Source organism: Vombatus ursinus, unplaced genomic scaffold (genome assembly GCF_900497805.2).
Source record: "Vombatus ursinus unplaced genomic scaffold, bare-nosed wombat genome assembly UNPS02014772.1, whole genome shotgun sequence".
NCBI lineage: Eukaryota > Metazoa > Chordata > Mammalia > Diprotodontia > Vombatidae > Vombatus > Vombatus ursinus.
In genome coordinates, this window is record NW_020954550.1 from 2,844,477 (window position 1) to 2,868,847 (window position 24,371).

Consider the following 24,371-nt stretch of genomic DNA (forward strand, 5'->3'; position numbering starts at 1 on the left):
AAGTTTGGTGATGCTATTGGTATGCATTTTCCAGGACTGCATGAAAGCTAAACAAGCTTTTTAAATGCATCTTATAAATAGCATCAATCATATGTATTGTGAAAAACTAGCCTAGACATCTTAAAGTTGAACAGATAAATCTCTTTTTATGCCAAAAAGATACATTCTTCCCTAGATTAGAACAGATAATCAAGAGTAGGCTTTAAGATTTATCTAATCAAATCACGATAATATTTTTTAAGAAGAGTCCTATTTTCAAGTTCTATGTGGTGGCTGTTACATACTTTTGTCTTTTTGTTAGATATTTACTATATACTTTTGTCTTTTTTAAAAAAAAGACTTTATTCATCACTTATAATGGTTTCATATCCATTTACTTAATTCCAGTTAATGGAAATGTTAGGTCTTCATAGTGAAGGGAAAATATACACAACATTATCCCTGAGGACTATCTTTCCCCCTAGATGCTATATATATATATATATATATATATATATATATATATATATATATATATACACACACCTTATTTGGAATATATAAACCAAACTGGCCGAAGTTTGATTTTCTATATAAGAAAAAAATTTCTAAGCCAAATCATGCTTACCAGGAACCAACATATCAAAGTAAAAATTCAAATGCAATCTTATTAATCTTACTTTTCAGTTAAAAATATGGTTCTTTTTCAAGAGAGACTATGAGTCAAATAAAACTCTTCTGTAAAACACAAAATAATAAACATCTGTATCAGACTAACCCATTTATTTAGTACATCTTTAAGTTAAGAAAAGATGAAGAGATGCAACTACATAAAGAGAAATGAATCACATTCTTACACTACTTGAACACACACAGCAGTGGCCAACGATAATAAAATGTGGAATGGATCCCAGTGTTTAATGAAAAAAAAAAAAAACCATTCAGTACTGAGAAACATTTTAAGCCTCTAACTTCACTGAATCCAGAACTGAACGTGCTTCTTTATATTCTTCAGATTCTTCCAAGTCTTTTTCATTTTCCTAAAATGAAACAATAAAAATGAATTTTTTTCAACTCAATTAAATTCAACAAGCGTTTATTAAATGCCTACTACAGGCCTTCTAACACACAGTCATATTTGTTGCGATTCTAGCATTGCTAAATACCCATGAAAATCTTATAAATCAGAGGGTCTTGACTACCAGGTATCATGTCATATCCCTAGATATAGACCAATTCAATCATGTACCTCTCAGGACAGAGAAGAGATGACATTTTTTGTAGTTAAATATTACTGTATGAATAAATCATTTTAATGAATTATTTTTGTATAGCATATCCTTACTATAATGATAATTATGACAGCATCAGGAATAAGGCATAAATTATTTAAATAAACTTTCATAAAATATTTTAAAAATTCAATCGCTTGGAATATAAAATATATTTCATATGATATAAAAGGTAAATTATTACTTTAATTACTTGTCTATTATTCCAGTTAAAATAGAATTATTTTATCATTTGGCCAAATTTTTAGAACTTTAAGAACATTTACAGACCTGGTGCAAATGTTTAATATTTATGATAAAATACTTATGTCTTTATGCCACAGAAAAATAAATCAGTTACTGGACTGGTAATGGAAATGAATGCACTCTTCTGGTTACATTTTTACTTGGGAAAGTTAATCTTCCTACTTGTCTGAATTTTTTTTACTAATTTTTTTCCTGATACTGACTTTCAAAGGATGCTTACCAATTACATGGCATGATACCAGGGGACAAATCATGATAGCCTGCTACATTTGTGTAAATTTCAAGGTTTTTTTTTTAAACTTAAATATAGATAAAGAAAAAAATGTATGGTCCATTACAAATATGTTAAAGATTACAACAGTGAATTACTAAAGGAAAAGGAACAAAGTGAAAATAAATTTGCTCTAAGTTTCCATGTATTAAAAAATGTGCAGGTAACATATTAAACTAGGACTAACTTTAATTGTTTCATAAACTCTTATCTTATACCAGGTCTTTATTGTTTTTATCCTCTTTGAAGATACTGATGTTTTGGATAATATGTATAATGTATGATACTAAGACAATATTTGTAAGTGATTTTAAAGAATCAATCTCTTAGGCTACTATTTAATGAAAACAAATAAACATTGTAGCAATTAAGGGGTTAATGAGTATACTATTATCCAAAACAGTATTTTAATATGGCAGCAACTCTTCATTTTTATTCTCTGTTTCAAAACAACCTCTTCCCATCTTGCTGTCAATAATTCAGGTCTTTATCCTTTATAATAGTTTTAAAGATTCTTGAAAGGTTTATGTCAGCAAATGATATAGAGCTGGGGAAAAATTACTTGTCAAATAATACGGTAAATTTGGAAACTTTATTAAATGTAGATCCAGGCTTAATGCAATATATTTATTCAAGGCAAATAATGTTTGTAGCCTCCATACAAGAATACATACATACATACATACATACATATTTATATTTAATAAGCCTATTCTCATGAGATAAAAAATTAATAGTATATTTAGATAATTTTTTTAAAGACTGCTTTGAAAAAGTTATATAGGAAAATAATATTTCAGGAAGACAACTACATAGCTAGTAATTAAGTTTAGGTAAAGAAACAAATAAAAGGTATTATGGCATAATGGATGGAGTTGGAGACCTAGATTCAAGTTCTATTTTTGCCATAGTAGCTATGTGAACCAGGGCAAGTTACTTAATCTCTCTGTGGTTCAGGTAATTCTTTAAGACTTTAAGTTGCAAAACAGTTACTGATCTGCTTTGGTAGGAGTTTGCTCAACAGGTTTTCCTATATGGAATTAATCATATATCTGGATTTAAAAAAGAAAAGCCAATACAAAAGTGGGGTTAGCAGAGGAGAGATTGGAATTCATCTTGGAATTTACTAATCAACTAATGGTGCAGATCTTCTGTCCCTCGTGAATATTTTAGCAATGCTTGAAATTTCCTGTGTACAGAAAACTGGAAAAGCATGAAGTAAAAACTGCTTGTAGCTATTCCTCGAACCTCACAATTTATAGAACAGTTTCCCCTCTGAATCAGGAGGTCTTAATACCTGCATGTACGGTAAAAATGATTTTAATCTAGATCCAAATACTATTGAGAAGGGGGACAGAGGGGATATCCATTTAATGTTAGATCTTACATTGATTACTATCTAGGTAGGTCTGAAAAAATCTGGATTCTTTTTTAAAAGTTCCATATCCATGTGAAACATTTGGGTACCTCAGATGAAAAATCCATATTTATCCTTTATGTGTTGAATAATACTTAAGCAGGAAGTGAATGTAACCGAACAATTCAAAGAGCTGCTGAAAAAAATGAATAGAAAGGATAGCAAAGCTGCATCCTCTGACTGTTAGCTATCAAATCAAATTTACTTATATTAATGTTAAGTTTGTACAAAAGGGAGAAACGTGTTTGCAAATATTACTGCAGTTGATAACTAAGACCAGGATCTGTAACACACTTTTTTCCAATGTAATAATGTCATAATGCAACTGAACTGAAAATTTTCAACTGATCTTCTGCAACACATATTGAGATTTGAGTCTTCAGTGTATTTGGTTGAAAAAGGCCTAAAATATAAGCTACAATATACCCTATTTTACATACCAACAACTGCAGAAGATCAGAACGCGCAGCTTCCAATCTGCGTTGGCAATCTGGAATCATCATTCGAGATTCTTGCAAAATTTCTGTCTATAAATATAATATTGTTAAATGTTTTTTAAAAAACTGAGATATCTCAGAATACATTTATTATATCAAAACCCTTAGTAAATGAGTAGACATTTTAGAGAAATTAAAAATTGTTACAGTTTTTCTAATTTGAATATTCAACAAACAATATTCTGCTTCTTTTTCAACAAGAAACTGCTTAAAATACCTTTATTTGTCAAAATGGCATAAGAAAAAACTGATTGACATTATTTACAGCTTACCATAAAATTTTAAAAATTGAGTTAAATAAATGAAGCATCTTTGTATTCACACCTTTTTCCATGTTAAGTGAAAATTAACAAGTAAAAGCTTTCCAAAGCATGTTAGTTTTAAAAGGCTATTTAAAAGAAACTTATTTCTCCTGCTGTCACAAAGCACCTTCATCCAAAATGGGATCAGCTGGTTATATAAATATCTCCTGCATCTTTTGAGTAATAAAGAAAAACAGTGTTCAGATAATACCACATAGAGATAATTACTGCATGAAAAAAGTTATTGAGTTATTGATCACATCGTGTGCACACAGCAGGAGGTTCTCCCTGAAAGACAAAGGTAAAGAAAAATGAAAAGCCAAGACCAGCAGGTTCATATTTTTGATGCTTATCATGCATAAAAAGTTATTACTTATCCTTGTGCTTCATTTTAGGAAAGAGATTATTCTCACCATGCAGTTTGAGTCAAATTACCAACCTGGCACCCCTCTGAACCTGAACACTTGGCCATTCCAACTGAAAACACCACAGAATTAAACACAAGAATACTGATTCTGGGGCATATTTTTTCTGGAATCAAAATCCGTTGTTCAAAGCTGGTTGTGTGAAGTGTAGTACAATGAAGCAAATCATAGTAGAAGAAAAAATAATCAAATCTCTGAGTGTGAAACCCAATCAATAAGTAGGATACATGATTACAAGATTGTACTTTTCTTAAAATGGCACAACATTCTTTATGCGGGAGGAGTTTCTTCCTTAAGTTATATTAAGAGGAACCAATATTGAGGCTCTACTATGAGCAAAGCCCTGTTGTGCTATGTGCTAGGCACTATTGTAAAAGCAACTTAATAAAAATGTTTTAAAACAAGCAATGATCTTTTTTTTCCCCTCAAATGGGTCTGAAATGTGAACTTTTAACAAGTTAAAATCTCTATTTCTCTTGTGGCTTGAACTGATTTAAGAAATAAATGGCCATTTATCTTCTTAGGAAAAAAATATCCTACAACTGAAAGGCAAGTATGGAAGCATTTCAATTATACTGTACTTCAAAATATGCTTACTTTTTACAAGTATTTTCATAGTTCCAGCACACTTTTTGCTAAGAACAAAAGATTTTTAAAAGATTATAAATCTTTCCTTTAGTAGCTTCTTTTACTACTTTTTTCCTGCAAAGCAGACCACTGAACTTACAATTCATTCATTTGTGTAGCAACAGACAGTATAAATAAACATAAGACTGTCAAAACATAAGATTGTGATTTTACCCCATTACTAATTACAGCAGGGATCAGGAAGGCAGTATTCTTCAGTTTATTATCATAAAAAACTGAATACCTACTGTGTGTTTTCAGGTAGTCTAAATATATATATATTTAAAATTAGTAGGATATGTATCTTATATTAATAAATAACCCATATTTCCTTTTGTTATTAATAGCTGCACATTAGTTTATAGAATTAAACTAAATGAATAGAAAAGAAGGCATGAAAAACATAATGCTTTAATAATCAAAGTTACTGTGTTTACTTTTGCCAAGGAACAAAATGATCAAGTAAAACTAAAAACAGAACCTTTTCATATTATTGCATAGTTCTCAAGTAGCAGAGTTAACTTGACTGAATCAACAATCAAATCAACAAGAGATTAAGTTACTACCAAGAGGCAGGTACTAAGAGAGATACCTGGGCACTTGGGATGTAAGCACAAAGAACGAAACAACCCCTATTCACAGGGAGCTTATGTTCTAATGGAGACAACAAGTAATATAAAACTATATACAGTATAAATTTAAAGTTAAGAAATATAAATATGCACAAAGTAATTAAACATATAGGGGATGGCCCTTGCAGAGAGATACATGTGTTGTTGCCTCTGAGGAAAAGAAAGAAGGCTAATTAGCTTAACTTGAAGAGGGCAGAAAGGGGAATCACATGTGATGAGGCTGCATCTGTGGGATGAGGCTGCATGGGTGGCTCGGCCTGGTTTCCAACAAGATGCCCCTCTCAGGATAAATTCATCACTTCTAATCACTCAAGCCTTTAGGGGTACCAAACTCCTCCCAATACCTTCCATTATAGAGGGCAGAAATTGGACTCACAAGATCAGTCCTCTAAGATGCACCCCCCCCACTCCCTACTTCCAGGTGTTTCCTCCCCAACCCTTTTTATGCCGTGTGTGTGTATGTGTGTGTGTGTGTGTGTGTGTGTGTGTCCCTCCCATCCCCCATCAGATTATAAACTCCTTGAGGGCAGGGAATGTCTTTCTTTTTTATTAATTGTATCCAGGCTTCATGTGGCTTTAAAAGATAAACTGAGGGGTTTGAATTTTATCCTAGAGGCAACAGAAAGTCACTGGAGTAGACAAAGTAGTCGAGTCATATAGTCAGATCTGTGCTTAAGGTAAATAACTTTTGGCAGCAGTGCACAGGATGAACTGGAGTAGTAAATGATGTGAAGTAGAGGGACCAATAAGAATGCAAATACAATAATCTAGAAGTGATGAGGGCATGAGCTAAAGTGGTAGTGGAAAAGGAGTGAGATCTAAGAAATGTGAAGGCAGATATAAAAAGATTAAACAACTGATTGGATTTATGTGCAGAGGGATAGTGAAAAGTACAGGATAATACTGAGATCAATAATCTGGGATTAAGCAAAATCCACTATTAATTCAAGAAGGTTGAAATCTGATACAGCCATTTAGATTTCCAGAGGTCTAGTTTCACTCCAGCTCCCCAAATATCAGGCAGTATACTTCCAGCTTCAATTGGAGAAGAAGGCACTACAACTAGAAGCTAACCCAGGGATCATCTGATGGGAGGATGTTATCATAGCACCATGCCATAGTCAATGAATAGCTATAGCACATTCCCAAGGGCAAAACTTAACAACTCCATGAACCACAACTTTGACATCTTCTTGCACGTAGGGCACATTATGTTTCTAGAAAATGTCTTGTAATTCTCCCATGGAAACAAAGGAATAAATGGGGATTTCTTCTGTGACCAAAGGATTGATGCCCAGCTTTCTATATAAATCACAACAAATACAAACTTACTCAAGTACAAATAACATAACCACCATACAATGCAGATTTCACATTATTTAAAATTTTATTACCATCTTTTGTTTTTATATCTCCCTTATTTCCAGATACATCTCTCCCCTGTCCTTTACTCACTGAGCTTTCCTGCGTAACAAAGAATTTTAAAAAGGCAGGATAAAAAGCAAGTTACTAAAACTAACACACATTCTATACAATAATACAGACTGACATTCTATACAATATACACAGTCTTCCCACCTCTATTAAGAAGGCAGGAATGTACTTTTCTAAACTCTCTTCTGGACCAAGGTTTGTCATTATAATTATACAGAATTCAGCTTCAATATTTTATTTACATTTGTTTTAATTTACATTGTTGTAGTAATGATATGGTTTTCCTGGTTTCATTCTATAACACTTCATCTAAGATTTCCCATATTTCTCTGAATTCTTCATAATCATCATCAATAATATTCTATCATATTCAATTTGGCCATTCATCAGGTGGTGGATTTCTATTATGTTTATGGTTCTCTGTTACCACAGAAAAAACTAATGTCTTGAATAGTCTGTTGTATGTGGGACCTTTCTGTCTTTAACCTCTTGGAGGCATATGCTGAGCAGTGGGATCTCTTTATTTTAACCCCTCCCCTTTTCTTTCTACCACAATTAGAAATTCCCTTCCAGAATGACTAGAGACTTGGTTATTTTAATATTATATAGTAGTATGAATATTCACAAAGATATTAAAGGTCCAGATTAACTAAACAAAAAATTTTCCCCCTAATTATGATGAAAACAATTTTTAACATTTTTAAAAAGTTCTGAGTTCCAAATTCTATCCTTCCCTCCCTTCCCTGAGACAGTAAGCAATCTGATATAGGTTATAAATTAGTAACCATGTAAAACATTTCCATATTAGTCATTTTGTGGAAGAAAACTCAAATGAAAGGAAGAGAGAAAGAGAAGGAGGGAGGGAAGGAACAAAGGAAGGAATAATATGCTTGGTCTGTATTCAGATGTCATCAGTTCTTTCTCTGGGAGTGGAGATCATTTTTTATCATGAGTCTATTGGGACCATCTTGGATCATTGTATTGCTAAGAATAGCTAAGTCACTCACAGTTGTTCATTGTTCAATATTGCTGTTACTGTGTGCAATGTTCTTCTGGTTCTGCTCACTTCACTCTGTATCAGTTCAAGTAAGTCTTTCCAGCCATATACTTTTTTTAACATGTTTTCCTCTTTTACTCCTTCTTGGTTTTATAAAGAGATACTAGTCATATTCTTTCACCAACCTTCCCTGTAATGTCTTAAGATGAGTTTTCCAAACTAATGTAGCCATAAAACATTTTTAGATTTGAAATTTATTGGCAGAACAACTTACAGTTATTTGATGAGGACCAATGACATCACAGAGTTATGTCTTGACTTGTGCATTAACTGGATTTAAGTGAAGCAGAACTGTACAAAGTCATCAGCCTCACTCTCTCTTCCAGAGTCATCAAATCCAGTGGCAAGACAAAAGTCAGAACCACAGGCCTAGGATACAGTAGATGAACTTGGCATCTTCAATATCTGACCAAGCTCTAAATGCTCCACAACACTTGCTTTAGCCCACCTTCATGTACACTGAAACAAACTGTTGTCATCTGCCATTCAGTGGGGGAAGTCTTCACATGCTTGGGATTGACATTCCCTTAACTCACCTGACAAGTTGGATGCCTGTCGGTTACCTTCAATCTGGTTAAGCCCATGTGCCAAGACAGTTTTACTGGAATGTGTTCACTGCACATGCTTCTTGAAGCCACAAGTGATAGTTGGGTGATATGTTGACACTAAAGGTGAATGAGCAGTCCTGAAAAGGGCTCAAAGTGCTAATCTTCCCTAAACACCCTCATACACCCTGACAGAACAAGTTGGTACAGGTTCAGAGAACCTGGTATTTTAGAATAAACTCAGAATAAAAAAAGAGCTGCAGGTACTTTGGAAAAAAAAAAGAAAAAAGAAAAAAACAGATTTTCATATAAAGTATCTGTAAATAATTAACTTTTGATCCACAATTTCACATTTAGTATTTTGAAATGGAAAAATATCACTAGCATAAAAATTCTTATGGAACCCAATTTCACATAATGTACAACAATAGCTTTGGAAAAATACTAAATTAGAACTTATTACTAGGGAATAATAATAATTTTGCTATTTTTACAAGTCAAATTTAGGCTTTATTTCAACATAGTCCATCAATTCTAACATATCAGCTACCTATGTCAATAGTATGTATGTAATTTAAAATTTTTTATCTTAATTTATAAATATCCAATTTACAATCCTACTTTTTGTTACCTAACTTTTTCTGAATTCACAAATTCATTCTCATATATTTTATTTCTCTCCATGCAATCTAGAGTCAAACCAAATTCATTTACTTTATATTCCTCACACATGACAGTCCATATCTCATCTTGGAAACTTTACTTGAGGGTTGTTCTCCACCTTTGGAAATGTTTTCCCTCCTCATCTCCACTATTTAAAAACCCTGGTTTCTTTCAAGAATAAATTCAAGTGCCACCTTCTGCAGCAGGCCTTGCCTTCTAAGGTTACCTTCTATTTTATGTTCTTTGTATTTATCTGTGTGCGTGTGTGTGTGTGTATTGTGTGTCTACACATATGCTGTCTCTCCTGTTAGAATATATGCCACTAGAAAGTAGGGCCTGTTTTCACTTTTTCTTCATATTTCTAGCACTTAGCACAATGCCTGGAACACTGCAAGCCCTTCATAAATGCTTGTCGATTAATTGAGCTATTTCTTTGATTTCATGACTTTTCTTTTCACTTTTTCATCCTTTTTATTGCTTTTTGCCTGTTGCTTATTTTAAACTTTTTTTTTTTGGATGGCTTTTGCCTCTTATCGAGTAGAAAAAACATTCTCTCTCCTGCTTAAGGGTGATGCTGAGAAAGAAAAGCACTGACCTCAGTGAGTTTTCTGGCAGAGCAGGGGAAAAAAAGAGGAGCCTGCCACCGAAGATATGGGAAAATATACCACCCCCCCACTTTGCAGAAATGAAGGACAATGAGTGTGGAATACTACACATACTGTCAGAATAAGTAAGTGTGCACTTGGCATGATTATGTGTTAGTTTGAACTGGTCCCCCCTCACAAGACATTTTTTTAAAAAAGCAATGGATCATAGGGAAAGGAGAGTGAAGAAGGCTCTAACAAAAAGTATCAATAAAAATCGTCTTTAAAAAGAAGCTAGAGAATCTGTGACATCTTTTTGGATGCGTTCCCCACAAAGAGAATGAATGAAAATCAGTGTATGTTTAGTATTCCAAAAAGAGGCTTCTAGCTGTCCATATACTACTTTTATAGGTAAAACCCATTTAATCTTGATTTCCAAAAACAGACTCTAGACCATTGGTATTTAATTTTAATGGTTTATAGATCACTTTGTTGAGACAAAAAAATTCCTATTTATCTAACTACTCGGCCCCTCTAACCATAACAAAAATATGATCAAAGAAATTAAACCTCCAAAAAATACTGTAGCTTTTAAACTTCAGTAACTGTGGATACATTTTAAAAGTATATTCTTTTCTGGTGGGTTTAGTGTTGAAACAAATCTATGCTAGAAAATACCATTTAAAATGTTCTACGTATGTGCCTTGCATTTGTGACAATCCTAAACCAAAGGAAGCATTTTTGTGAAACTCGCGAGAATAACTGTCTAGACCAAATCACAAAGATTTTTTTTCTGATGCCTTTGGAGATGTTCTCTCGTGGAGATTACCTTTTCTAATCATTAGGCAAAGTATGCACGTGAAATAAGATTAAAATCTATCAGATAATTAAAAATTTTAAAGGATTCCATGTAAGTCAACATAGCTAATACTGATACCTCTAAATATAGTTTATATGTGCTTAAGGAAAATCCCCATGGATTGGTTACAACATGTCAGGCAGGAGAAAATCTTAAACTCCTTTCAATTTTGCTGTGTTAATTGTATGCGGAATCTTAAAAAGTTTATAGATTCTATTTTGTAATTTTTTCTTTCAAAGTGTTAAAAAAAAACTCAAGTAATATTCCCATAAAATGCGGTTTCTTAAGGATTAATTTTTAAAATGTTATTTTCTGATTTAACTGAAAATTGACCAGATACTGACTTTTATTAAAAATGCAAAATTTAAAAGTTGTAGACTTTCCCATGCTACTTTAATAGTAAAGCATAACTCTAAAACATGCTGGATTTGGAGTTTGAAGACCTGGGTTAAAATCCTAACTGTACCTTATTAGCTGTGTAATTTGAGGAAGTCACTTTAACACTTCTGGGCCTCATTGTCCTTACTTTAAATGAAAGGATTAGACTAAATTACCTCTAACATTCCTTCTAAGATCTATGATCCAGTGACCAAAAGTATTAATGAAGTGCTTAGAATTATGACAGATCTGGGTTTAAATCTCAACTCTAACACTTATTAGTTGCATGACGAAGGAAGTCACAACTACTCTAAGCATGTTCCCTAACATGTAAACACAAGGTTAATAAATACATTTAATATATGTTGTAAGTCCCAACAGAGATAATCTATGATCCTAGAAATGAAATCTATAATCCTATGAATGCAGAGCACTATAAAATATCATTTATTTTTGTTAGTCGCTACAAAAAGGAAATGACATATATTCCTAGTCTTCTAGGTCCTTATAACTAAAGAGACAATTATTAAAATGGAGATCCTAATAAACAAAATAAATAAATGAACTGACTAATCAAATAAAGCATGACACTAAATAAGTCTGCCTACAAGTAGGAAAGTAGGAGTACTGAGATAAATTGCTATTTTTCTAACCAGTAAAGGAGTGAGGTAGTCAAAACAACTGTCACCAAAAAAAGATTCTGGATAGACCCAACATCAGATGTTTTGATGTAGATTTATCTGGATATTTAATTTTAAAAATTTAGCTTCACTCAGTGAGAATGAAGTTATCCAGGCAGTTTCATGCTGCTTCTGAAATTTAATTCTTCTCTTAAATGGTATTTTTAAAAAAAAATTTTTTTTTTTAAGACAATTGGGGTTAAGTGACTTGCCCAGGGTCACACAGTGGTTTGGTCTGAGGCCGAATTTGAACTCAGGTCCTCCTAACTTGTGGGCCGGTGCTCTATCCACTGCACCACCTAGCTGCCTCTAATTCTTCTCTTCTAAAGTTGTATGAATAGATGCTCATTTTTATGAACAAAGATAATAAGGCTATTTTTAACACCTTGCCAGGTGTCTCTTTTGTGTAAGTCAGATAAAGTAGTATAAGATTCTTTTCTTCTTCTTCTTCTTCTTCTGCTTCTTTTTTTTTTGGCTTTTTGGTGAGGCAATTGGGGTTAAGTGATGTGCCCAGGGTCACACAGCTAGTAAGTGTCAAGTGTCTAAGGCCAGATTTGAACTCAGGTCCTCCTGACTCCAAGGCCATAGCTCTATCCACTGCGTCACCTAGCTGCCCCATAAGATTCATTTATCAAGTTAACCATGAATATAGAATGATAGGCAGGTAGTTTAGACACTTTGTGCCTCCCTCAATCTTTAGAAGTGACAAAGTACTATTAAATACTATTGAAGTCAACAAAACTATGTATTATTAACCTATAAAACTTGTACAGAAAGATTTTTTTTCTAGAAGTTCTGTTAAGTCAAAGAGGTAACTGTAGTTTCTACTTTATTATAATTCTGTTGCTAACAATTATGACAAGATAAAAGTCTACATAGTATATTTAATGTATACTATAGTTTGATGGGGAAAGAGAGGGGAAGTGGAAAGGAGAGAAATAAACATTTATTAAATGCCTACTACATATTAGGCAATGTGCTTTACAAATATTATCGCATTTGATCCTTACAACACTGAGAAATAACTGCTATTACGATCCCCATTTCAGAAAACTGAGGCAGAGAGAGATTAAGTGACTTGCCCAGGGTCACACAACTTATAAATATCTAAGACCAAATCTGAACTCAGACCTTCCTGAGGACCAGCACCCTCTCTACTGTGCCACCTGGCTGCCTCCGTGATCTCATAAAATACAGTTGCACATTCTGTCGCTTCAGGTCACAACACATCCACACATATCTCATCTTGTGTCTTTTCCATATTCTCTCATAGATTCTCCAGGGAGGGTGTATCCAATGTGCTGGGAGCTTCTCCTCTATGTCATTTTACAGTGTATTAGTATCAATGCAGCACTTGAACTCTGTGTTATTCCTTGCCTGAGATGCATGAATGATTCTCATACCTTTTCCATCATACATTTCTCATGCAATATCATTTAGACCACTTACTAAACAGAAATCACTACTACAGCCTACTCAAATTAAACATACATTAATTTCTCCATGGTGTTTTGGATCACCAGTAAACTTGTTTTCATTCAACAATAATAAAACTATCACAAAGTGGCTTAGGGTAAGTGTAGGAGACTATATATTTTGACTAATGCAAAATATATGTTAATACATCAATGGATCTACTATGTCGCTGATGTGGGTATTCCATCCAGATGCACAGATTTCAATCTATCCATAACTGTTCATTCTGGGTCACTACAGAGTATAAAAGATTTATTATTTTTCCTACTTTAGAACAAAAAAAAACACTGCGAGAAGGAATATCCTCCTATTTTTAAGATTTTACAATTATGTAATTAGATTTAACCCCCCCCCCACTGCCATTCCTTCCAAAAATCTTTATAAAGATTCCCTTCTGCTTATTCATCAACATAAGCAGTATCTTATGCTAAATAAATTTCTGAATCAAAGATCAGAAGAGATGACTGATAAACCCTTAAAATTATCTAGAATTTTATTTAGCATAATTTTAAGTAACAAATATCCTATTGCTTCCTGGAGGATAAACTAGACCTTTCCTTGGCAGAAATGGTTAGAACCTCAATTGCTTCACCAAAAAAAAAAAAAAAAAAAAAAAAGGATAAAATGATAGAAGGAGAACGCAACAAATGCTGGAGAGGATGTGGAAAAACTGGGACACTAATTCCCTATTGATGGAACTGTGAACTGATCCAATCATTTTGGAAAGCAATCTGGAATTATGCCCCCAAAGTTATAAAACTGTACAACCTTTGACCCAGCAATACCACTATTACATCTGTTTCCCAAGGTGATTAGGGACAAAGGAAAATAACTTATATGTTCTAAAATATTTATAGCAGCTCTCTCTGTGGTGGTAAAGAGCTGGGAATTGAAGGGATGCCCATTGACTGGGGAATGGCTAAACAAGTTGTGGCATATGACTTTCATGGAATACTACTGTGCTATAATAAATGATGAGCTGGTTGATTTTAGAAAAACATGGAAAAAATTACATGAAGTAACGAAAAATGAAGAGAGTAGAACCAAGAGAATGTTGTACATGGTAACAGCAATCTTGTTCTAAGAACAGCTATGTCATTTTGAGTACTATAAATACTCAAATAAACTACAAAAGACCTATGAAAGAAGATGCTATTTTCATCCAAAGAAAAAACTGACATAGAAGTATATATAGTGTAATTTTTGCACGCACACACACACACACCCAAGTGTCTAATGGTAGCCTTCTATAGGGTGGGGTGGGAAGGGAAGGAGAAAAAAAATAAAAAGTGTACAAAAGAGAACAGAAAAAACTTAGAAAAAGGCATAAAAAAGGAGTTTATCTTTTAAAACAATGTCTATTATTTATTACATAGTTATAAAAAAACTGTGAGATAGTTTTACATTGGAAATTCTTCTTATGTTGTGCATGAAAATGTTCTTTTTTGGAGATCTTTTTGTATTTAAGCTCAAAATAAATAAATATTTTAAAATTTAAAATTAAAAAAGAAAAAACTTCTCTTGAGCTCTATCTCCCTCTAGCTACATTCCAAACCTCTCCCTTCACATGTCAAACTCCTAGAACATCTAAACTTGCTGTCTCTTCTGCCCCTTAACAAGCACTCAATTCCCAAACCCTCACCATCTGGCTTCAGCTCCCCTCACTGTATTGAAACTGCTTCTTCAACGTGGCTAATGACCTCTTAACTGAGCATCTCTTCTCAGTCCTCACCTTCCTTGGCCTCCCTGCAACTTCTGATACTTTTAACAACTTCCTCTCTCTAGACCCTCTCTCCATCTTGGTTTCTATGACCCTACTCTCTCCTATTTCTCCTACCTGACCAGTCTTTCTCATCTCACACTTGCCAAGCCTGAGTATCACACTCTACTCCCTCCAACTCCCCAGCTCTGGTCCGAGTCCTTTTCTCTATATTCTATCTCTTGCTAGTGTCACATTCAGTGATAACTCCTAAAGCTATATATCCAATCCTGATCTCTCAAATTCCAGTTCTTATCAAATGCCTGCAGAATATTCTGTGCCTACTCTTCCCCCACCTGGCCCTAATCATTCTAAGTCTCTGCCTTTGAACCTTTCTTGACTGTGCTTTCTTCCTCCATCTCTGCCCCCACTCCCACCCCTCATCCCCTCCATCCCATCCAGTCAACTGCCAAATCCTGTCAATTTTACTTCTATAAAATACTATTAGCATTCACCCTGCTCTCTCCATTCACATGGTCACCATCCTAGGATAGGTATTCATTACCTCTCTCACTGAGTACTAAAATAGTTTGCTAAACATTCTTCCTGTTTCCAGCTTCCCCCCTCTTTAATCTGTCCTCCACACTACTACCAAAATATCAAAGGTACAGGTCTCACTATGTTATTTCCCCACTCAAAAGCCCTTCAATGTCTTTGGATAAAATACCAACTACTCATACCTTGGCATTTAAGGACATTAATATGGTTCCAGCCTACCTCTCCAGTATTATTTTCCCTTTACACATTCTATGCTTGTGTTGGGCTGGACTATTAACTGCTTCCCAAACTTAACATTCCAACTTTGGCCTCTGTGTATTAGCTCAGGATGTACTCTTTGCTCAACTCCACCATTCAGAATTTCCATTTTTCTTTAAGCTTCCCTGATTCCCCTTTGACATTACCTTTAGTTATTTATCTCTATTGCTATCCTCTAAGAACAGTGAAAGCTCCATGAGGGTAAGGAGTTTGTTTCTATCTATGCCCCTAGCACAATCTCTTACATATTTCAGGTGATCAATAAACACTTGTTGAATTTAAGTGAATAAATATACCATGACAGTCTATGAAGTATTTTCATACACGTTATATCATTTGCAATTATAATTGGGTCATCTTATTTACAGAAATATACAGTTATAAGATACTTTAATGTGATGTCCTTCGCATCTGTTTTTGTTTGGGAAAACACTGATTAAGTTAAATATATACTTTAATCAATTAAATTTTCCTTACATTTATTCAAAATAGAATTTTACCTGCTTCTTAATGGCATAGTTTTCACCATCTTCAGCTCTCATTTTTTCAACTTTTTCTTCTTGTTGTTTTGCTTCTTTTTCATACATCAATTTTTCTTTGACCAACCTATAAATAAATCATATTTTCTTCAATAAATCAGTTTTCTTTTTCCTACAGAAAACTTGTCATAGCTAGAAAACACAATTTTGAAAACACCACCACAGATTCTTAAAACATAAACCAACAGAAGACAAACTAGTTCGGGAGGGTGGGAAGTACAGAGGTCTATTGTGGTTGTATCTGTAATCAAGATAAATTATTTGTACTTAAATTGTGAGTAATTGATTACAAAGTAATTAAAAAGTCTTAAATTTGAATTAAAAGTCTGTGCTCATTATATTTTAAAACTGTGACTTAATTCATCTGTGCACAGTATAATCCCTTATGACATAAAAGGATGTTACCAAAGTTGGAGGGAGAAGTTTAGGGGCACAGAGGTTGAGCATGGGATTGGGAGAAGGCAGTAATGACTGTCTTCATGAATGGACATGGTTGAGCATCTGCTGATAAACCTCCTCCATCTTAACTAGGACAGTCCTCGGATAATAAGTGTATAGTCCTCCCTCTCTGCATTAACAATTTTTCTAGTTTTACAGCACCTGGGGAAAAAAGCTTATGCTCCACTAGTATTTCTCTTCAGGAATCCAGGGTTACCTCTAAGCCACAATAAGGCAATAAGCAATGCATTACATGAATCAAAAGTAGAGTCACAACACTTAAAAGCTCTGCATTTTAATTCATGGATTACTTAAAAAGCTAAGTACGTTTTTCGTAAAGTTAGACACAAGTTCACAGATCCTCTGAAATCTATCCATGGACCTCATGGTTAAGAACTTCTGTATTAGATCATGGGTAAAAAGAAGGTTTTTTTGAGGGTATAGGAAGAAGAAGGAAATGTTGAATACAGATTGATTCTTTCACATAATTTAATAAAAATGAAATGATACAGCTCTGGCCACTTACAAAGCTCAGGGAATAATTTTCCTTATGGGAAGAAAAGGGGGAACCTACCATAGTTTTTAACTTTTAGAGATGTGCCTCTGCAGTTTAAAAAAAAGTAACTGAAGAAAAATGACTTGTGATTAATCCATTTTGTTGTTAATACTAATGACATAGCAACTTTAACATTTGTAAAGCTCCTTATGTATATTATAAAGGATATCCTAGTACTGTCCTTTTGCCTTGGAAATTCTTGAAACTTATTAGATGCATCTGGGACCAGAACAGATTCCAGGGATAGTCCTGGTCCAGATGCAAATCTGCTCTCTAGTCTTTCCAGTCCCTGAAGTTTAACTAGGTCAGTGTACTGAATAGCAACATCTTGGGTAATATGCAAAAATACTTGGTAAAAAATAGTTCACTGCAGGACAACTGGAGAAAGGAAAAAATGGAAATACTAAATTCAGTATGCTGCTTGAAAAGGACTGCATTATTAACCTGAAATGTAGTCATCTGGAAGCTTAATTATATAATGGTAAACATTGTTTCGAGAGATTTGAAAGGAACTACATAAATCTGAAGTGTTACTACTGATGCCTAAATAGAACTTTTTTCATTATTACATGGTTTTAGATTAGGAATATTACATGGCAGAGGTCCTCAATCTGGAATCCATTAACTTGATTCTTAAAATATTTTTTATCACTATATTTCAGTCTAAGTAGCTTCCTTTGTAATCCTATGCATTTTATTTTATGCATTTAAAAATATTATTCTGAGAAGGGGTCCACAGGCTTCACCAAAAGACAGCCAAAGATGTCGATGACACACAAAAAAGTCAAGAACCCCAACACAGCAGATCATAATATTATAAATTTAGGGCTGGAAGGGTCCTTTAGAGGTCATCTAGTCCAGTTTCTTCATTTTACAGATGAAGAAATTGAGGCCCAAAAAGTTGGGGGAGAATGGTGAACAAGGTGTTTTGGGACTTAAATTTGAATCCTGGCTCTGCCATTCAACTAGGGCAAGTCACTTAACCTTTCAGGGACCTGTTTCTTCAACCATAAAATCAGAGCTGGACTGTAGGACCTCTAAGGTTCTTTCTAGTTCTAGCTCAATAATTCTGTCGGTCACGAGCCCAAAGTCACACAGAGCTGACAGAGCCAGCATTTTAACTCAGGTTCTCTGACTCCAAACCTAGAATGTTTTCCCACACATGGGATTTTCAAAGAACCTAAGAAACCAAAAGTACTTCTGTGATCCCATGGTCCACTCCCATATTTTACACAATAGAAAACTGAGGCCTATAGAGGATAAATGACAAACTCAATTCTTTTCTCCCTTGCCCCCTTCTTTTTTCCTTTTGGTTCAGAACTGAATTCATTGGTCAATGAAATGCTGTGGAAACATCCTTTACTTACACAGATCTACAGCTGTTCTGAAAATTACAGTCGCAGAGAGTTGTCCGTGGCTACTGAGAAATTAAGTTGTTTGCCCAGTCACAAAGTTAATAGTATGTGTCAGAAATGGAACATGTCTTCAGGATTCCAAGACCAATTCACTATTATTGCAACACAGCCTCATAGCGGATTTTCTTTTTGGTCCTACCATTTGCAAATAGATTAATCTTAAAGAAATTAAAGATATTTTCAATGTGAAAGAAACTTGAAAAGTTATAAACAGTAAACTCACTGGCACTTATATGGTCCCAAAGTAGCTTTCTAAAATCTAGGTCATTCTTTTATAGAAGCTTTAGAATAACTAGGGAGAGTACCATTTACAAAATGAAAATACGGCATTTTGAAAATAATAAACTCTGCAAAGGATAGTCATTGTAGATGATAATTTACTTTAATATTCTTCTAGTTATCTGTATTATGGATGTGACAAGCAATTTTTCTTCTTATAGAGCTCTGCTTTCCTTTCCCCTCTCTTCCCTGTCTCTGACCCCAAATGCCTTTTTACTCACAATGACTCTTGTTTCTCTCTCCCTTCCTATTTATATCTAAACTCACGCAGTCACATTTCTCCCAGACACTCTTATTTATCTTTTCTCCTAGTCCTTCTTCTGATAGTCTTCCCTCCTTTTCAACTATAGTTAAGAAATGCAAAATTTCCACTTACTGTGTTAAGCAGTGTGCTGTGCTAAGTTCTGGGTATACAAGCACAATCAAGTAAAACAGTTCCTGCCTTCAAAGTGCTTACAATCTATTGAGTGACCACAACACATAAAAGGAAACTTAAATAGAAGGGAGGAGGTACATTGAAGTGGCATGGTGTAGCACTGTCAGGGAAGTGGGTCAGGGAAGTAGAATGGAGGGTTGGGACCCAGGCAAGATAAAGCAGAAGCTGACCTGTCAGAGTAGAACGCCCTGAGGGCTGAGGAGAGTGGAGAAGGGATGGTGGGGAGGAGGAAGAAGAGGAAGGAAGGGAGGGGATAGGAGAAGAGGGAAGTGAAAAAAGAGGAGAGAGAGAGAGAGAGAGAGAGAGATTTTGAGATTTAAAGCTTGAACAATGCTTTACTCACAATAAATCCAGTGAGACAAGAGCTATATTACCTCTATTTTAAAGCTAAGGAATCTGAGGCTTTAAGAGAATAAGTGCCTTTTGTATGGCCACAGCTAGCAAGTAATCTAAAATGAGATTTGAATTTGTGGCTCCTGATTCCAAGGCCAGCAAATTCTTTTTTCTAGAATATGCCAAAGGCACATATTAACAAATTTTAAATATTCAAAGATAAGAGAATCATAAAGAAAATAATCATTTTCACTACCTAATACTACTAGTGCAATTAATATTGAGGATAAAAGGGGTCTGTCTCCTAGTGATTCAATTTTCAGGGAATATCAGCTGTAGAATGTAGAATTGATGGGAAAGAGAAATAACCAAAGTAGTAAAGCTTTGAAATCTAGCAAATTACACTAAGAAGTTCAATAAACAGCACTCTTTCCTTAGTGAAAGAGAAAAGTGGAATTTTCTGTTTGTTGTTGGTTTTGTTTTCTCTTAAAATCCACTATTTATTTATTTATTTTTAGCCTTTTTAAAAAATAATTTTGAGTTCTGAATTCTCTCCTCTCCAGCACCTGATCCAATGTGCCACCTGGCTGCCTCTGGGATCATCAGCCCTTCCCCCACCCACTGAAAAGGTAAGCAATATGATACCAATTACACAAGTGAAATAATGCAAAATATATTTCCATATTAGCCATACTGCAAAAAAAAAAAAAGAAAGAAAGAAAAATAAAGAAAGTGAGAAAATCATACTTTAATTTGTACTCAGAATTCATCAGACCTCTCTCTGGAGATGGATAGCATTTTTCATTATGAATCCTTTGGAACTGTCTTGGATTGATTTTGATATTGATTGGAGTAGCTAAGTCTTTCACAGCTAATCAACATTACAATATTGCTGTTACTATGTACAATAATCTTCTGGTTCTGCTCACTTCATTTTGCAATTAAGTCTTCCCAAGTTTTTCTGAAACCATCCTCTTAGTCATTTCTTATAGCACAATAGTGTTCCATAACAATCACACTCCACAATTTGCTCAGCCATTCCCCAACTGAAGGGCATCCCCTCAATTTCCAATTCTTTGCCACAACAAAAAGAGCTGCTGAAAATTTTTTGTACATATGGACCCTTTTCCCTTTTCTTTGATCTCTTTGGGATACAAACCTAGTAGTGGTATTGCTGGATCAAAGGGTAGGCACAGCATTTGTCATTTCTGATAGATGTAAGATGATACCTCAGAGTTGTTTTAATTTGCATTTCTCTAATTGACAGTGATTTGGAGCATTATTTCATATGATTATAGATAGCTTTAATTTCTTTTTCTGAAAACTGTCTGTTCATATCCTTTAACCATTTATCAATTGGGGAATAGCTCTTATTTTTATAAATTTGACTCAGTTCCTTATATATTTAAGAAATGAGGCCTTTATCTGAAAAATTTGCTATAATTTTTTACATTACTTCATTGTCTAAGGTACCTTTTAGCCAAATGTAGTTTCCCTAATTATTTCTTTCACTTAGTTCAATTTTTGCTTTGTCTGAGGTCATAACTGCTACTTCTGCCAAAAAAGTATAATTTTCAAAACTGCAAATATATTTGCTAAAATTTAATCCTTCTCTTTTGCTCGCTAAATAGGCCTTTTTAGACACAAAGATGTAGATAAATTAAGCTTTTATGTCAGATACTGTGCTAAGTCCTACAGATACAAATATAAACAAGCAAGAGAGCCTACATCCTAATGGGGAAAGACAATACATAAAGAGGTTCTGGGGGTGGGGGGAGAATACAAGCCAAGTGGTATGGTGAGAAGACAGCTGGGAAAGTGGCATGAAGGTCTGGATCCCCAGAGCTAAGAGACCCAACAGCACAGTCCAAGGTTTTAGGTGGGAGGTAAATGAAATGGAGGACAGAGATCAGGCAGGATGGTGATAAAGCAGAGAAAATGCTTTAAAATATCATACTCTCAAATATACAATTATATATTTGTATATAGTACATACATGTTCTCAAATGGGAAATGGTAACTAAAAGCTAGAAAAGGCTATAGGTAAAATTCAATTCAATTATTCAAATTCAATTCAAAACTTACTAGTCAAATCAAGATTTAATAGAATTTTTATTGTTTAGTTATGATTGGAGCAAGCCAACATTTTTTTCCTTTGAGGGAAAGGGGAGGGAATGGAGTAAGCATTTACAGAGTGCCTAGTATGTACTACATACATTGTGCTAAATGTTTTAGAGATCTCATTTGATTCTTCCAACAACCCTATGAGGAGATACTGTTATTATCATCATTCTGACAGTTGAAGAAACTGAGGCAAAGAGAGTTTAAGTGACTTTCCCAGGTCACACGCCTAGTTAAATAACAGGCCAGATTTGAACTGAGATCTTTTTGGCTCCTGGCCCACTGCTATAGCTACTACGCCACTTTATGTGTGTATATACTTTTTAAGTGTTTCTTATAATTCAAGGATCTACTCATGTGGGTGCCGCCTCCAGTTACCCAGACCACAACTCCTTTAACTCCTTAGTAGACTGTCTTCGTGAATTGGTGCTCTAGCCAAAAATATCACCACCTGGTGGCTAAACCTCATTAGGAACCCCTTCAAACCTGGTCTTTGACTTACTTGGATGAAAGACTTAGGGTCTTTCCAGATTGGAAGGGAGTTGAGCTTGATTAACATAATCTTTAAGTACAAAGGATCACCTTCATGCTATTATGAGGCATTTGGTATAGGACATGAGAAGTGAATTATAGTAAAATTTAAGATCTTTACAATTATTACACTAAATCTTAAGGTTCTTAATAGACTTCTACCATCTTTGGCATCAAACTTTGTTTTTGTTTTTTTGTCTATCTTCATGGTCCCAGTATTTAGCATACAGCATGTGGGATGTGCTTAATAAATCACTGTTCATTTATTAATTCCTCATCTGTTTATGGGAGGCAGTATAGTACAGTCTAAAGAATATAGTCTCTGAAGTCAGAGGCCTTGGGTTCAAATACAAACTCTACCACCTTGACTATGGTCAAGTCACAACCTCACAAGACTTCAGTTTCTTTATCTATAAAACTTGGGGTGGAAGTTGCTGGACTAGGTCGTATCTCAGAAGTCCCTTCTGAAAGTACTATATCTATGATCCTATTAAAAATTAAATTGATTACTTATATTCTTATTGTGGAAAGACAATGGCATGCTTGGACACAGAGGTGCCCATACCCCCTGAAAACCTCACAATGGGATTTAAAAACGTACCACTCTTTGGATCAGTGTAATAGATTAGGTACACAATGGAAAGCAATAAATGACCACAGTAATCTAGTGTTTGATAAACCCAAAGATCCAAGTTTTGGGAGCATATTTGACAAAAATTGCTGGGAAAACTGGAAAGCACTTTGGCAGAAACAAGGTATAAATTGATATTTCATATCATATATCAAGATAAAGTCAGTGGGGTACCTAGGTGGCACAGTGGATAGAGCACCGGCCCTGGAGTAAGGAGGACCTGAGTACAAATCCGACCTCAGACACGTACCACTCACTAGCTGTGAGACTCTGGTTGAGTCACTTAACCCCAAATGCCTCACATTAAAAAAAATAATAATGAGATAAAGTCAAAATGGATACATGATTTAGACATAAAGTATTCTATCATATGTAAAATCTATGGATAAGGGAAAGAGTTTATGACCAAACAAGAGATAGAGGTGATCAAAGGAAGTAAAATGGGCAATTTTGGTTACATGAAATTAAAAAGATTTTATACAACCAATATGGTCAAACAGAATGAAAGAAAGAAACTGCAGGAAAAATATTTTTTACAGTAAGTTTCTCTGATTAAGGCCTCATTTCTCAAATATATAGGCAACTGAGTCAAACTTAGAAAACTAAGAATCCATTGACAAATGGTCAATAGATATGAACAGGAAGTTTGCAGAAAAAGAAAGTAAAACTATCTATAGTCATATGAAAAAATGCTTTAAATCACTATTGATTAGGAAAATACAAATTAAAACAACTCTGAGATACCACCTCACACCTATGATTGTCTAACATGACAGAAAAAGAAAATGACAAATGCTGGTGGGGATGTGGAAAAATAGGGACACTGATGCACCACTGAGAGAGCTGTAGACTGGTTCAACCATTCTGGAGAACAATTTGGAACTCTGCCCAAAGGACTATAAAACTATGCACATTCTTTGATCCAGAAATACCACTATTAGTTATATATATAGCCTAAAGATATCAAAGAAAAAGGAAAAGGACCTATATGGACAAAAATCTTTATAGCAGCTCTTTTTGTTGTGGCAAATAATTCAAAATCAAGGGGATGCCCTTCAACCAGGGAATGGCTGAGCAAGTTGTGCAATATGATTGTGATGGACACTACTGTTTTATAAGAAATAACTTAAAGGGATGGTTTAAGAAAAAAACCTGGGAAGATTAATATAAACTGATGCAAAGTGAAGTGAGTAGAAGCAGGAGAATATTGTGC

The 24,371-nt window shown here is 34.4% G+C and overlaps 1 protein-coding gene across 1 annotated transcript in view; it reads right to left on the reverse strand.

Moving 5' to 3' along the window:
• Positions 1-747: 747 nt before the first annotated feature.
• The window catches only part of TBCA (tubulin folding cofactor A), a 98,333-nt gene continuing 74,709 nt past the window's right edge, over positions 748-24,371 (reverse strand). The window contains exons 2-4 of the mRNA XM_027863538.1: positions 16,380-16,485; positions 3,646-3,732; positions 748-1,019 (exon numbers count right to left, since the gene is read on the reverse strand). Of these exons, the coding sequence (XP_027719339.1) occupies positions 939-1,019; positions 3,646-3,732; positions 16,380-16,485 (274 nt within the window). The 3' untranslated portion in view covers positions 748-938. The remainder of the gene's footprint in view (positions 1,020-3,645; positions 3,733-16,379; positions 16,486-24,371) is intronic.